Source organism: Sitophilus oryzae, unplaced genomic scaffold, assembly GCF_002938485.1.
Source record: "Sitophilus oryzae breed Bouriz unplaced genomic scaffold, Soryzae_2.0 scaffold_1625_pilon_pilon, whole genome shotgun sequence".
Classification (NCBI taxonomy): Eukaryota; Metazoa; Arthropoda; class Insecta; order Coleoptera; family Curculionidae; genus Sitophilus; species Sitophilus oryzae.
The window spans coordinates 1,466,494-1,483,532 of record NW_022146309.1 but is presented as its reverse complement, the minus strand read 5'-3'; the positions used below and the strand labels follow the sequence as shown (position 1 = coordinate 1,483,532).

The window sequence follows — 17,039 nt, the reverse complement described above, 5'->3', positions numbered from 1 at the left end:
TATCGATTTGTGTTTCTGGAAACGTTCTATCCTTTTATAATTTTTCTATAATCAGTATTAGTTTTTGACAAGTTTTATGTCAATTTTTAATAAATGACATCTAGAAATAGACCTCGCCAAAATTATATTCGATTGTTATTCCCAGCAGTCTTTGACGCCGTTTTTTTTCGATCATACGGTATTTAGTATTTAATATCCATTATATAAATCTATTTTGATTTTACACTTAAAAAATCATCTTTAATAACTAAAAATCCTAATAACAATCAGTATGATCGAAAAAAAAGGCGTCCAGATGGCTTAGAAATGAACATCGATGACATTCCCCATATACGCCGTTTTTTTTTCGATCATATGGTGTATATCACTATTGAACATTTTTCGTAATTGTGACATCTTTAACTTTTTTATATATTTTTTCAACAAATTAATATTCGCATTTGTATACTTGGTTTTGATAATATTTAAATATTATGATCAAGATATTCAATAAAACCAAACGTGACGAAACTAACTTAATGTAATGGTTCGTTACTTATAACGGTATATTCCAAAACTGTATGATTTACGAATATTTCCAAAGATTTTTTCCTATTTTACCTTTCGGCACCGCACTGATGTAACATAGCCTTACTCACCTTCGAAATCAAACTTCTAGGTTTAAATCGTCTCTATTTTTAAATTAAGCAAGTTCGCACCATTGTCTTATTGTTTCTGAATAAAATCACTAAAAATAATACCACAAAACACTAAAATATCTGGAAATCACCTCATAAAACATTTCGAAAAACCACACATTGGCAACGCCGTAAAGCAATTTATGAACGAATTCGAACTGGATGTTTTGTTGGCTGCCTGAATTTAGGAGTAAAGATAGTAAAATTCGTACGTTTTCAGTATCAGCTGGCGTTGCGACGTTGTCGATTGTTTTATGTTAAATTTCTTAAAATCTAAAAATTATAATTACAGAAGATTTAAATAACGGCTAATGCTGATTGGGAGTACATAGTTCGTGATAGTAGGCTACCTTTAATTATTATCGGTTTAAAGTATTCTACGACGTAATCTATATTTGGAATTCCTGGTTTACAATGTGGGTTAGCTATCCCCGTACGTATACGTAGGTAAGATTTCCTTTTAAATGCGGTCGAAGTGGAAATTTGGCATACATGCAATTTTCTAAGGCAATGATGGATTTCGCCAAAATTTAAGTCGTCGGGTCTAATTTATTTCGATGTCATTGATAATAACAATATTCGCGATTCGCATTTCGCAATTTGCGTGTGTATGAACCTACCTTTAGAAAAAATTGAACTATATTATCATGTTTTTTTTTTAATTTTCTCTAAAACGGTATGGGATTTTGAAAAAGTATAAACGGGATTAACTATACAGGGTGGTCCGAACTGTATTCCGGAAACTTCGGCAGCATATTCTACCGATAAAAATAAGTAAAAAAGTTCGTATAAATGTTATGTCCTAAAATGCCTGGTTTCGGAGATAGAGTGTGTAGAGGTTTCATTTTTATTTCGATTTTTTCCAAATAATTTCTGAAGTAACGTCAATGTTTGGATAAAAATTGGTGTGTGGGAGTTTTTTGACGTGAGAAATTTGATTTTGATGTCAATATGACTCCTATTTGTAGGGAGCGCCATCTGCATGAGTTTTAACTGTTTTGAAGAGTAATAACTTTTTGTTCATACCTGTATAAAACTACTGAGTGAAAAAATATACATTTCCGTGATTTTCTACGTAAAAAATGTCTCTTGGTAAAAATCGCTACGAGCACCCGTTCTCAAGATATTAAGAATGGAAATAGTCAATACATGTCAATATTGACTAAAAATAAACCTGTTGAGCAGATAGTTATTTGACTGAAATAAGAAATTTGGGAACTTCTTATTTTTTTAAACTAATCATAAATTTTTCTTCGAAAAAATGATAATAAAACAGTTTCTGTTGAACTTTTGGCACAAAAACATTTCAAATTTATGATTTCAGTTTAATAACTATTTAGTCAACATGTTTAATTTATGTCAAAGATGACAGGTATTGGTAATTTCGATTCCAAATATCTCGAGAACCATTAGTCGTAGCGATTTTTACCAAGGGACCTTTTTTCCGTAGAAAACGTCGTAAATATATATTTTTTAACTCGCTGGTTTTATACAGGTACGGACGAAAAGTTATTACCCTTCAAACCAGTTAAAAAATATGTAGGTAGCGCCCTCTACAAGTAGGAGTTGGTAATATCGACAAAAAAAATTAATTTCTCATGTCAAAAAACTCCCAGACACCAGTTTTCCTAACGAAATATTGACGTTACTTCAGAAATTATTTGGAAAAAATCGAAATAAAAATGAAATTTCTACACCCTGTATCTCCGAAACCAAGCATTTTAGAACATACATTTATAAGAACTTTTTTATATATTTTTATCTGCAGAATATGCTGCCAAAGTTTCGAATACAGTTCGGACCAGCCTGTATAGTTAATCCCGTTCTAATAGTTAACCCCGTTCTAAATTGTTCTAATATAGAAAAAGCAAAACATTTTTAATGAATGCATTTTTCTGGCAAAATTTCAATAATAAAAAAGTGTTTCCTCTTGTAAAGACAATCCGGGGACATACTGTATACTAGTGATGGGTTGTTATTTAACTATCTGTTATTTTATAACAATTATTTATAAATAACATAACGCAACCGTTACTACTTTTAAAAAATAACAGATATAAAATAACGACACGTAGAGATCGGCCGCTCGTGAAAGGAAAAACGAAGTCGGCGCTCTGCATCACCACGAAATTCTATGCTGCTCGAAGCAATTCCAAAAAACAACTAGTATGGATTGAAAACATGTTATTTCGTCAACCATCGATACAGGCGGCGAGACAACGGACAACGGAGTGGGGAAAGCGCTACGGCGAACGTAGCTGCTTCGGTCGATACCGTCAATGGTCGTATTTACAACAGCTTAAAAATAATAGGATATAAAAGAAGCAGGTTTTTTGAAACAGTTGAGGGCATAACGCCTGGCGGTGGAGATAACAGGAGTGGGAAAGGAACGCTGCTGCATCGGTCGATTGTCGATGGAGGCTCGCAACGGGTTGGAGAAGCAGTCATTTTAGATATGTTGTTTTTCAACCTGTTACAAGTATAACAGGGCGGCGGACGAGATAATAGGTGTGGGAAAGGAACGCTGCTGCATCGGTCGATTGTCGATGGAGGTTCGAAACAGGTTGGGGAATAACGCATCAGTTGTTTTAGATACATTCTGTTTCAACCTGTTACGAGCATAACGGACGGAGGTCGAGATATTATGGCGCTGTATGTTCAGTACTTACTTATTAAGTTTCAATATTTAGGTATATATTTATTCTGAAAAATTTTCACAATAATATTTTAAGATTTTTTAAAAATGTATACAGGGTGTTTTGAAAAATCTGGTCATTGATTAATCACGATTCTGCTTAAAGCCCTTGACGTAAAAAGCTGATTTTTGGAAAACGGATTGACTTTAGTGTGTAGAGGTTCGATAAGAAGGGATTTTTCGAAACTCGAATTCTAAGGGGGTGTAACTACTCTGAAATATTAGAATATTTTTTATTTAAAAACCGGTGAGTTTTTCGGAAAAACTCTTAAAACACGTATATTTTAATATGTTGTTTAACATATTTTAAGATTTTTTAAAAATATATACAGGGTGTTTCATAAAATATGACCATTGAGTAATCACTATTCTGCTTAAACTGCTGGACGTTTAAAGCTGATTTTTTGCAAACGGATTGACTGTGGGGTTGAGGTTCGATAAGGAGGGGTTTCTCGAATCTCAAATTCCAACAGGGTGAAAACGCCCCTCAAATATTACAATATTTGTTATTTAAAAAAACGGTTAGTCTTTCGGGAAAACGCCTGGACACGCATAATTTATTTTGTTTTTTTTTTACATATTTTGAAATTTTTTAAAAAATCATACAGGGTGTTCCAAAAGTTGAGTAATTGATTAACCACGATTGCTTAAACTGCTCGACGTTAGAAAGCTTATTTTTGGCAAATGTGAGAAAATTTTATCCAGTTTGTATGTTAATGGAAATTCTTGTTTTGCTTTATCATCACCATTAGAAATTATTAATTCGACGCGAACGAAGTCGCGGGTACACGCTAGTTTAAGTGTAAAATTAATTCGAACTCTAGTGTGTAGTTGGTTTACTTATGAAGAATATACTACACATTTTCTTATATTGCTATTTTTGACCGCAAATGGTAAAATCATAACTAAGAGCTTCTCGCCCGTCGAGTGAGATGCACCCTGTACACTGCTACGCAATTCAGGATCTACGCGGATCGAGGGGCAGGGCGTAGGTATATACTATAGACGAGTGGCCGAATTTTGGCTTTTTTTTATATCGCAATTTGTAAACAGCGCTTATTTGTAAATAACCACCGTTTTTAGAGAGGTATTTTAGATAACAATCGATATTTAGAAATGTTTTGACACCCTGGAAATACTACCACCGAGCACGTCATTGTTGCAACTTGCAACTGCGTTAATACGCCTGGCGATGACCGTCTCATACTCTTTCAGATATTTAGTAGTAAAATAAAGAAACCTGTTATTTTTAAGCTGTTATTTTAAGCTGTTTTTTATAAATAACTATAACAGTTTCAACTGTTATCTAAAAATAACAGTTTTGCCCATCACTACTGTATACGTAAGGTCAATTCCATTCATAAAAGTAACAGTGAGTGTTTATCATACTTGTATTCATAATACTTATTTTTAAAATGTAATATATTTCATTAGTTATCTGGGCCTTATTTGTTTTTCTAGATTTTATCTAGCGAAACATAGTGGTCGTCAATTGACATTACAGCCGCAATTAGGCAACGCTGATCTCAATGCCATCTTTTATGGACCCCGTAAAGAAGAAGCCGAAGGGGCTTGTTCATCGTCCACAAGCCTGATTAGCAACTCCCGAGGCGGACCACGAAAACATATTATTCAGGTGTCGACGTATCAAATGGTAGTTCTAATGTTGTTTAATAATCACGAAAAACTTACATACGAAGAAATTCTTAACGAGTCGGACATACCCGAAAGGTACGAATATTTAGCCTTTTAGAGACCGTTATACATACAGTGTCTTAGATAAATTCCGTAACATGGAACTTTTATATTTATTGATTTAGGTAAAATTTAACTTCGGCCATAGTCGCTGGTTTGGTTTAGATTTAAAATGACATAAGAGATTTAGTATCTTGTTTTCAGGTATCTGTAAAATTTGATATTTAAAGTAATAAATGCATTAAAAATGTCTTTGCTGGCCGAATTTTGAAAAACTTTATCTGAAAAAGATTCTTTTTAATTTTACATAAGTGTACCAATTTTCAGCCAACTAGATGAAAAAACAATTTTCATTTTCAACTAAAAATAATCGATTCTCGTGATAGAAACAAACATAACTGATGGAAGCCCATTTGTCAGATATTCATCTAGTGCTCATATATTGAGTTAAATGTTTTGCATAAATTAAGTTTTTATGAAAAGTTATTGTTGTAAAAAAATTTGCTTGTGTGATGCAAACTATGAATAATTCTTTTATATATAGATATTATTATCATAAAAACTGTCTATACCTATGTGGCGGATTCATCTCTCCAAAAAAATCCTTTATGGGTATTTCGCCACTGCACTGCAAGAAAATCTACAAAATAAAACAGTCATTTTTAGGGTTCCGTATCCAAAAATACGGGAACCCTATTACTAAGACTTCGCTGTCCGTCTGTCCGTCCGTCCGTCACAAAGCTCTATCTTATGAACCGTTATAGCTAGACAGTTGAAATTTTTACAGATAATCTATCTATGTTGCCGCTATAACAACAAATACTAAAAACAGAATTAAATAAATGTTTATAAATAAAAAAAGTACTTTCACTAAACATTATCGTTTAAGTAAGAATTTTACACAGAATATTAAGAATTTATCAAGTCCTCAAGTGGCCGCCTGGTTAAAGGCGTTAGGCAAAGACATTATAAAGATAGACCGAACATCTCATTCATAAATGTGTCAAACAAGAACAGAAGAGACAGAGAAGTCTAAAATTTCCGTCCCCGGCAACTAGGCGCATTTGGATTGTTCCAATGGCCAGTGGCGTATCGTTTTTTGGAACGAATTTAATTATTAGTAAAGTAAAATTAAAGTAATTAGTAAAATTTTTACTCCATATTAATATACTACATTAACACTCTTTCGTCAGATGAGTTTTGTTATAAGGTCTAATATAATATAATATTAATTAATATCCCACATATATGTTGAAACGTTAGTAGGTAGTTTTCGAAAATCGCTCCAACCTCGATTTTCAATTTAAACTTTCAGTTACTTCTATATCAACTTTCAGTTACTTTTGAATATTTACAGGGTGACTCAAGTTTTTGAAACAGTTCTATATTAGGTTTGTGGTTGGTGACTTTTCTTTCAATTTTTTTTCAGAATATGGAGGCAATGGTAAAGCACATTTTAGACATTTTTGTAAGCATAGGTGGCCGGAACATATTTTCAAACTAAAGTTGTAGGTTTGCCATTAAATTTCCATTCCAGAAATACCTAGGGTTGCCACCTGTCCTTTTTTGGAATAACTTGTCCTTTTGACTTAAAAAGTCATTTTTATTTACGTATTTTCCCTGAGAAAATTACCTACAGCAAACAGAAATATTCTTTTCGCCCAAATTTAATTAGAGATGTTATAAAACTTATAAATAGTTTTTTCTTGTTTAGAATAGGCAACATTATTTCGAACTTTCCGTTTAATCTCAAATGATAGTTTAAGTTTTAGTTTTACTTTTTTGATCTTAAAAAGAACTTTTCATAATTAGTAATTAGTAACGATTTAGTTAGTTCGCAATCGATAGCTTCCTGTGAAGTACTGTGTAATAGTTGTTTAATCTTATATTATTAATAACTTCCTATACCTAAAATCAATATTTAATGAGAAAATTGTGTTTTTTTTTGAAAATATAAGACAAGATTTGACTTTCGGTCTTCTTCTTATATTATGATGGCTCTGATACGAGGCAATTACCTTTTAGTCTCTCAATAGAAGGCATTTATCATTAAAAGTATCAAATCTGTGTGCTGTATGGGATTTCTGTCGCATAATAATGAATATTACGTTTATTTACAAACCTATTACTTTTAAAGGTAGCTTCATCAGACAATCAAATTTTAGTTAAATGTCTCAATCTTCATGAACTGTATTAAGCATATGTATTGCGGTTTGAATCACCCTGTATGTTGACAAAAATATTTTGAAAATGTGCATTGCATGAAAAAATTGAAATAACAATCACAAACCAAAAACGTAATAGGTAAAAAGCTTTTTTGGAGGCCTGAGTCACTCTGTATATAGGTATGTGTAAAACTAGTAGCCTAAAAATTATTTACAGTGCGTCTCATTCTAAAAAAAGGTAAACACACCTAACCTCTTCCTAGAGTTATTTGTACGGTGGTAAAAAATTGTCTAAACAAGGCCGAAAGGGCAGATATGCAATCGGGTAAACACCTTTGTTTATTTGTTGAGCAAAATTCCTTTAGAATATCGTATATAATGACCAAAATATGACGCAATTTTAAGAAAAAAAGTCACTTTCTGGCTTATAATAAAGTTTCAAATGCAACGTTTATATTCAAATTTGTTATGATCTACAACAGTTAGGTAGTAATTGAGGCGAATTATAATTCAATTACCGGCTACTACGTTCTTGTTTTAATAGATCAAAATTCAACAAATATAATTAGAAATTATTTTAATTGTAAGGGGCTCCCTTATAGCACGCCTATGTACAATTACGGCGGAAATTTGTACCTACCTGTGAAAAGACAACTTCGGGTAATTTGAGCTTATTTTTCCACACACTTGACACTGTCGTACCATATTGAAAATTTGCAGATTCAAAAGTACGTTAAACAAAAACAAAAATTACTGAAAAACACTGAAAAGTTCACTTCGGACTTGATTCCGACTTCAAACACACCGTAAGCTAAACGTAGTACGCTATAACGGACCATGGGCCGTCGCGAGGGGTGGTGGGACGGACCGCTCATTTTCATTCTGGAAGACTAGCAGCGACGTTGCCAATTGTTCTAGACGTTTCAGCACATTAAACAGTAAACATGTCCTTTAATAGTAACGCATATATCCTCTGGTTAATAACATATTATTACGCATACTTCTATAAAAATAAAGTATTAATTTAATTAAGACATGAGATTTATTGATATCCGGTGAAGGTTTTAAAGTCACCTTTTCTGCAAATCAAACTAAGTAGATAGGCGCAAATTTGAGATGTGGCAATGTCGCCTTCTCTATTTCAGTTGGTTTTTACAGTACGTAGTCAACCTCCGATTGTTTGATCGGGTTAAAATGCACAATGTGATATCTGTTCTTCCTAAATCTATGGCGTTAGGACTTGAAGGCGTTGAGCCGTAGTGAAGCTGGTTCAAATCGTAGTCAAGGCGACTTTTTTTTAATCGTTTTTTTTTATTTTTACATATTTATTTTTACTTTTTACATATTTTTTATTGATTAATACAATTTTTAGTAATGTGTTTCTTCATTTTTTTTAAATTACTTATACGCGCATTCAAAATTTCAGCTAAATCGGAAAAAAAGTTTATAATAATATAGTGTCTAATGTTGTATAGATAATGAATGGTACGGAACCCTTCGTGCGCTAGTCCGACTTGCACTTGACCAATTTTTTGCAAACACTTCTGCGTTAAACCTAAACGGACACTGCTTGTCAGAAGTTATGTTTACAATTTTTTTTTTACAAATTTGCCTAACAAAGAAAAAAATGCTTAACGTTTCGGAAAGTTTATCTCTTTCCGTCGTCGGAGCAAAAAAATACAAAGAATAAAGTAAAAAACTGTTTAAAATATTTAAATTCAACTATTCGAGAACACTTTACTTTTTTAAAACAGATACGTCTACAAGAAACCGTTGACGTTCTGTTAAAATGACATTATATCAAGTTAAACTTCAAAATTAACAATTACTACCTGATAACAAATACTTAATAAGGTAAAACCAAAAAGCCCCAAACTTTCTGTATGATTATTTTTAAATTTTACGTATGTTATGTTTATTTTTGTTATGTTCTTTAAAATCAAAGAAGCGATTGCCATACATTACTAACATACCTTTTTTGTTTGTTGTTCTGTATTCATTGGTTTAGTATGTGATAAAATGGATCTAAGTGGATTTTGTGTTTTAAAAGATGTTCCTACAGTATTGGCCATAAGTGGATGAACTTTGTCAAAATAATGGGTTTTTCCTAATATGTTTAAAATTAAAATTTGAGCTATATTTACTTGAAGTCTAGTGTCAATGCTATAAAAATAAATAGCATTGTTTTTTTAAAATGTGCTTTAATAAGGTAGCAAAAAATTTAAATTGAAAAAACTATTGGACAAAAGTAGATGAACAAAATATATATTTCATAAAAAAAAATCTTATGCTAACAAAAACTGAAAAATTAACTTATAATTTACTTGTACTTAGTGTAATAACCCTTATTCTTAATTACTTTCAGACATCGCTTAGGCATGGATCCCAGAAGATTTTCAATTATAGAAAAATCGATATTTTTCCAAGACTCTTCCAAAGCTGCAAATAATTCTTGCTTATTTTTGTAGAATTTGGTCCTAATGTGTTGATCCAAAATTTTCTATTGGATTCAGGTCTGGGGATTGCGATGGCCATTTGAGAACAGTCACCATTTCATCTTCCAAAAACCTTTTAACCAATTGTGAGGCATGTTTCGGGTCGTTATCATGTTGGAAGTAGTGTACAACTGGCATTTTTCCCCCAAATAAGGCACTAAAAGGTTTTGTAAAATGTCCAGAAAAATATCCAGAAAAACACCCCCATACCATGATTGAGCCCCCACCATGTTTTACAGTGGATCGCGTGTACTTTGGTAGCAATCGTGTGTTGGGAGGTCTTCTTACATGTTGAATTCCATCTGATGACACCAAATTAAACTTTGATTCATCACTAAAACAAACTTTTTTCCATTGTGCCACAGTCCAGTTTTGATATTCCTTGGCAAATGCTAATCGGGCCTTCAAATTTTTTTTTGATAGCAGTGGTTTCTTGGCGGGTCTTCGGGAAAACAACTTCTGGTCAACTAATTTACGTCGGATCGTCCTTGTACTCACTGGTGGATAGCCCATTTCTTCAAGTTTTGCTTTTATCTTCGTTGACGGCAAAAATGGATCTTGTGAAGAATTTCGTTTTATGGCTTTTATCATATTGGGACCAACTTTTTTAGGTCGTCCTGGTTTTCTTTTTATAGAGACATCTCCTCTCTCATTATATCTCTTTAAAATATAATGTACCGCTGATTTTCCAAGCTGTAATTGCTTAGCGATTTCCGATTGCTTCAAACCATCCTTAAAAGCATTCACTACTCGCAACTTAAGATCTGCATACAAGTTAATTCCACGTGGCATGATATATCACAAGAGCTCAAATGTTTTTAAATCGTAATTGTTCATAAAAGCAGAACAAATGAAACTAACGATTTTTAAAAATTTTGGTTCATCTACTTTTGTCCAAGACAAAAAAGCAATATTTGCCAATTCTTATCTATAAATGATAAGACTAACAGAAGAATTTATATTTGTTTGTAGTATTTTGGTGAGAATGTATAAGTAACTTTTAACATACAAAGGTACATAAAATAATTTTGATATTTAACACCTCAAATCTGATTTTCTTCGCAATTATTGGTATTGGTTCATCCACTTTTGGCCAATACTGTATGTTATATTGTTTTCCTATCCTTATTTTTTCCGAAACGCCTCGTATGTATGGAATTGTAAGGTGTATATATTGTGTTTCGTATGTAGTTGTATATATTGTAAGTTGTATTTATAGTGTGTATTTTATATTAGGGTTTGGTATTTCGTTTAATGTTTTTTAAAATTACACATGTTACACTGTCAAATTCTTTGACAAAATAAAATCTTTCACAGAGAAATTTGATAGTGTAATACTGGCCTTACAAACGAACTGCCATCAAATATTTTTGCTTCTACCTCGAGAATCAGCTGCTATTGGTTAAAATTGAGGAAATTATCTTATTTTTATCTAGATGGCTAAAAATTGGTATACGCATGTAAAATTAACAAAGAAACAACTTTTTCAAATGAAGTTTTTGAAAATTCAACACTACACATTTATTACTTTAAATGTCAAATTTGACAGATGCCCAAAAGCAACATGCTACATTTCCTTATGTCATTTTTAATCTAAAACAAAGCAGAAACTATTACCCAAATTTCGCCTAAGTTTAAAGGCTTGGTGCATTGCAGTTGATTTCAAAAACTTCGGAACGCAGCGCTCGAAACGGCAGAAATTAGAAGTTTTCGCTCTGTATTTCATGCCGTCCCGGTTGCAATTCATGTTGATCGCATTAAAATAATATTGAAATCGTGGCTTTATGATAATACTTAAGTATTTTAGATTTTTTCTAGTGCAGTTATTGTAACTAAAACACTCAGATACAAGGTTTATGTGATTTGGGTAGTAAAAATTAAGCGAAAAAGAACTTGAACTGGGCGTCGCGTTGTATTGTGACAATTTCAAATGTTATTAAAATTGCCGAAGAAATGTTAACGCGTAAAGGAGAGTGTAATTACGTGGTTGTTGGGTGCAATAACATTCGATAACTCAACTTTCCCGGATATTCAACTCTCCCGAAACATTTTATAGCTTCATAGTTTCTCACACCGATTTGATCAAAAGCAAAAATTGATTCAAGCAGTTCGACGACACAAGTGAGTAAACAATGTGCCCATTATACAGGGTGTCCCAGAAATGAGTGCAGATATTTTAAGGGGTGGTAAATCTGGTCAAAATAAAAATATTTTCTCTTTACCATTTTTAAAATAAATTGAAAATAACCGAGTTATTTAACTTTGAAAATTTAAAAAAATAATCGCAACATTTTGAGAACCGCCGGCAGATATCGCCAACTACATCCAATTACCCGGATCAAGCCCGGATTTCAGTTAATTCGACGCACTGTGTTGCCATAGGGACAAGAAAGTATATGTTAAAAGTAAGTCATAAAATCACAACACCTGAGGAGTTTGCAGAGATGCATTACATTTTTAAGATTGTGATATTATTACATAAAATAAATTAAAAGTTAAATGTTTAATAATGTGTTAAAAAAGTTAAATTAAAAAACTTACCCAACATTAAAAAATATACTTATGACAGACTAAAATAACAGTCCCCATTTTTAACACATTATTTTCATATAGGCCTCATCACAATTTGAACCACTGATTTACAAAACACCTTGAAAAGCACACATTACTTTGAATACCTTTCTGAATGAATAAATGTTAGAATTATTGTCTCTTACCGCCACTTTCCGAACTATTTTCAATCTAAGAAAATACATGTTTCACTCAACAATTTTAAATACGTATTTTGTTTTTTCGCTATTTTTTCTATGTATTTCAACAATTCCATCGACAACGCAACCGTCGCGTCGGCCAAGAAAGCCGCGCATCACTGGTAACTGCTCCTTTGTCGCGCCACCGTGTCGAGCTTGCGTCATGCGAGGTTGCCGTAGTTTCAACAATTTCAAATTCAAGACACTCGCAGCAATCAAATTCTTATTAAATTTTAAAAATAAAACAGAAAAACATGAAAGGAAACAAACAAAACACAAATGGATTGGTTATTGATAAGGTCACAAAAAAGAAATTTCTAAAATGTTTATCGTAATTCAGAATTCAATACATCGAAAACAGCCCGACGAATATTCATTTTAAAATTCATTTTTGTTTTGTTTATTTCCTTTCATGTTTCTCTGTTTTATTTTTAAAATTTAATACAAATTTGACTGCTTCGAATGTCTTGAATTTGAAATTGTTGTAACTACGGCAACGTTGCTTAACATCGTCGTCTGGCGCAAGCCCGCCACGACGGCGCGGCGACCGGCGACTCAAAGGACCAGTTCACACGCGGCTCTCTCTTGGCTGACGGTTAGGCTGTCGATGGAATTGTCGAAATACATCGAAAAATAGCGAAAAAACAAAATACGTATTTAAAATTATTGAGTGAAACATGTATTTTCTTAGATTGAAAGTAGTTCGTAAAGTGGCGATAAGAGACAATAATTCTCAACATTTATACATTCAGAAAGGTATTCAAAGTAATGTGCCCTTTTCAAGGTGTTTTGTAAAACAGTGGTTCAAATAAAACAGAGAAACATGAAAGAAAACAAACAAAATAAAAATGAATCGATTATTCGTTGGGCTGTTTTCTAAATTTCTTGAATTGAATTCTAAATTACGATAAACATTTTAGGAATTTCTTTTTGCGACCTGATTGTGAATAATATGAATCATTTTATTAAATTTATTCCAAAATAAAGTTATTTTGCAGCATAACAAAGATTTTCGTAAACGTCATAAACGTAATGTTTTAGTTAATTTTCGGTGGTTTTTGTTAAGTTTCATTGAAAGGGTAAGTCCTAAAAATAATTAATTTGTTTTTTTCTATAATTATTAATAATGAGCACTGATAAAAGATTAAATTTAACATTCCTAATTTTTTGAGTAGAAATTTGTCTATGAATTTATAAATGTAGAACTATGTTCCGCCGAACTATGTAGAATGTGGATAACATAGCAGGTTGCAACACTGCAAGGTTTAGATACACTGTAGGGAAATCTCAAGTGAATACTAAAGTGGCACTAAAAAGTTTTTTAAATTTCCCGAAAAATGTCAAGAAAAATTTTAAATTTTCAACATTTTTTTTTTCGCAAAAAAAACCTCATAGGCGTGTTTCTGGGGTTGAACTATACTACCAGTTAAAATATTTGCACTTATTTCTGGGACACCCTGTATAATCAAAAATTTAAATAGACATATACTAGGAGAGGATAAAATATAATTTGCAATATTAATGGTATACTCTTTTTTTTTAATCAACTAGTGCTTAATTTTTTTATGAATATCTTCTAAAATTATAATTATGTACCTTCAAAAAATTTTGTTATAGCCAAAATAGCCCAAGTTATATCTCCATTAGCAAAATCGGTGCGTAAAACTATGCTCGCTACCGTAGTTGAACTCATCTAAAAAGTTTTTTTAACTGAAATAACAAATTATAATACAAGTTAGACCTTCTGAAGATGTCAAAATATTTACTTTTTTATTTTTAGAATTTTCGCAAATTATACTTCCTAACACTTTTAGAATAATTAAATATGTAATACATTTTTCGTATACTCGCTGCTTAAACCCGTGATTTTATATATAGTAGTTGTTTACGATATCCTCCTGTGGTGGCAGCACCGGCGGAGAATGCACCAAGCCTATAAATAAAAAAATCATAAAATAAGCATAAAATGCGGACTTTAGCTGTGACGCTGAATTCAAATTTTATTTATAGAGATCTCATTCGTGCTTTGCAATCTCTCGCGATGGGGAAAGCTACACAGCGTGTATTGATAAAGACTCCCAAAACTAAGGAAATCGAGTCATCGCACGAATTTCAAGTAAACGATTCATTTACTTCTAAGTTGCACAGAGTAAAGATACAAACGGTGGCAGCAAAAGGCGAAAGTGAACCAGAAAGAAGGGAAACTAGAAGCAAGGTAATTATTTTATATTATTTTTACACTTAGTAATCCGCAAATTTCGTAAATGGAGAAGGTTTGGGTATTTGGAACTTTTGTCCATTTTAAACATTTACATAAAAAAGGCGTTTTAAACTTTGCATAATAATAACTGGGCGTCTCTAAAATATACGATATTGTAGGGTAATTTTTCATGGTAATGTTGATGTCCCATAGATTAAACAATTATACAAGTTTTGACTGTTAGAATTTTTAGAATTAGAATGAGTGGGAGGGGGTTAATCACTTCGACCTTACAGATCCATTGTGTCCCCCTTTCTTGAATCATAACTCATCATACAGTCCCAGGGCTTTGACAAAAGCCAGTATCTGGGACGGTTTTATAGAGGGTAGTTCTCCATCTCCAATATCAGTCGTACCAAAATTCATGGCACGAATGGTTGTCGTCTCGGCGCACTCAGTGATGAGGTGTACTGGTGTTTCACCATCTTCCCCACAGAATCTGCATTCGCCGTTTCTTCTTAGTTTCAATCTACTGAGGTGTTCATTGATGAGACAGTGTCCTGTTAAAAACCCCGTGACAATCCGAAGATTGTTCTTACTCAGACCCAGGAAGATCTGTGATTTTTCTTGATCATAAGCCCTCAGAAACTTCTTCGAGTGTCTTAGACCATTGCAAGATTTCCATTCCAGGTTGCGGATGGAATCTTCTAAGTTCTTGAGTTCCGCCTTGAGTTGGTTACCACTTGGAAAGCAGAACGGTTCTGGTCCAGTTAGTGGAGTGTTCGCTCCTTTCCTAGCTAGATTATTTGCTTTTTCATTGCCTTCTATCCCTTGGTGAGCAGGCACCCAGTGTAGGAGGACTTTGTTTTCTTTGCCTAATTTATTCAGCTTCTCTATGCAAGTTTTGACTGTTATTTAAATAGACTTATTTTTGTTATAATACTGCAAAATCAACAACAATAGTATATTAAACAACGAGTTTCGAAAACGACGTTTTGCACACGAGTTCGACAGTTTGTTGGCTCACAGATTAGGTATCCTATAAGTATACAGATAAAAATCTTGTCCCTAATTCGTGGTACGAAAATTGTTTTTATGACGATGTGCAAACGAGTAAAATTTCCTGTGCCCAAAAATAAACTCGCGTAAAATAACAATAAACAGCGTAATAGAGAGATATCGCTAAACCGAATAGCGTACATGGACGTTAATAAGGCCAGGTGTTATTTCCTTTACGTGAGGTGGTATTGAGTTTCATTTATAGTTATCGGATCGGAAAGAATTCTGTTCGCGTCGCGTCCGCTATTTAAACTTAACCTAACTTTGAATCTAAAACTTTGAAATTGTTTTGTTCACTAGGTATTTTAAAACTAAAGGGCTAAAGTGCTTATTCCCAGTGCTTTATTGTTCAACGTATGCCAGTGGGTTTAGGGCAACAAGCAACAAATTCTCTTAGAAGGGCTAAGTCGTCATCTGCTCTAAACCTAAGCCTCTTTATAGGTTCTTTAATATTGGAAGAGGTGAAATCAATATTTTAGGCCATATTTATTTAATTAAAACTAATCCCAGCTACTTAAATATCAAATTACCTAATAAAACTAAAGTAATAATTCAAAACAATTCAAACATAACCTAAAATAAAAGATCTCGCCGACCGGCCCCGGTTGTCAAATAGCCGCACATGCCCATTTAATCAATTTTTAAACGTTATTTAGAAATAGCGCTTGGTGTAATTGATCCGCAAATTACGTCAAGCGGTAACGTTATTAGCGGGTGTTGCGTTAAAAATTGACTCGCGCATATTGTAACCATGATAAGGTACCCGTAAATACTGCATGACACTATTCGGTTTTCCGATATCTCTCTAATAACTGTGCCGGTCAGGCGCTGTGCACAATTTTTGGAGGCCATAAGTGGGCGTGCTATGTGCGCAAACTAGTAACCTAACTAGTGCCCGATTCCGAAAATTGGAACCACGAAAAACAATAAAGAAAAAACAAAGTTTATAATCTGTATAATCTGTGGTTGGTTCGAGCCGCAGGCAAGAGCCACAAGTCGAACGAGTGTACAAAGAAGTTTTCGAACGAGTTTTTTACGCTATATTTTCTACGACTACAAATTAGCAGCAGACTCAGTTTTTGCCAGTTTTGTGAAATAATTTGCGATGTAATGATGACACTTTTCTGACGGCTGCGTTGCGTTTGGCGTTTCAGCTAAACATTGGAGGTTAAAAATGGTAAAATTGGCACATGTCGTGTGCAAAATGACACATGTCGTGCGCTAAATCCTTAGCACACAACAGTTTGCAAAACGCCAATTTCAAATCGAGTTTTCCATGTGTCAAACTGCATTTTCGAGGCTA

The 17,039-nt window shown here is 33.1% G+C and overlaps 1 protein-coding gene across 2 annotated transcripts in view; it reads left to right on the top strand.

Annotated features, from left to right (window-relative positions):
* LOC115880485 (cullin-3) overlaps window positions 1-17,039 on the top strand; it is a 51,066-nt gene that overhangs the window by 24,184 nt on the left and 9,843 nt on the right. For both annotated transcript variants that reach the window (XM_030897691.1, XM_030897692.1), the window contains exons 10-11: window positions 4,834-5,103; window positions 14,488-14,692. In XM_030897691.1, the coding sequence (XP_030753551.1) occupies window positions 4,834-5,103; window positions 14,488-14,692 (475 nt within the window). The remainder of the gene's footprint in view (window positions 1-4,833; window positions 5,104-14,487; window positions 14,693-17,039) is intronic.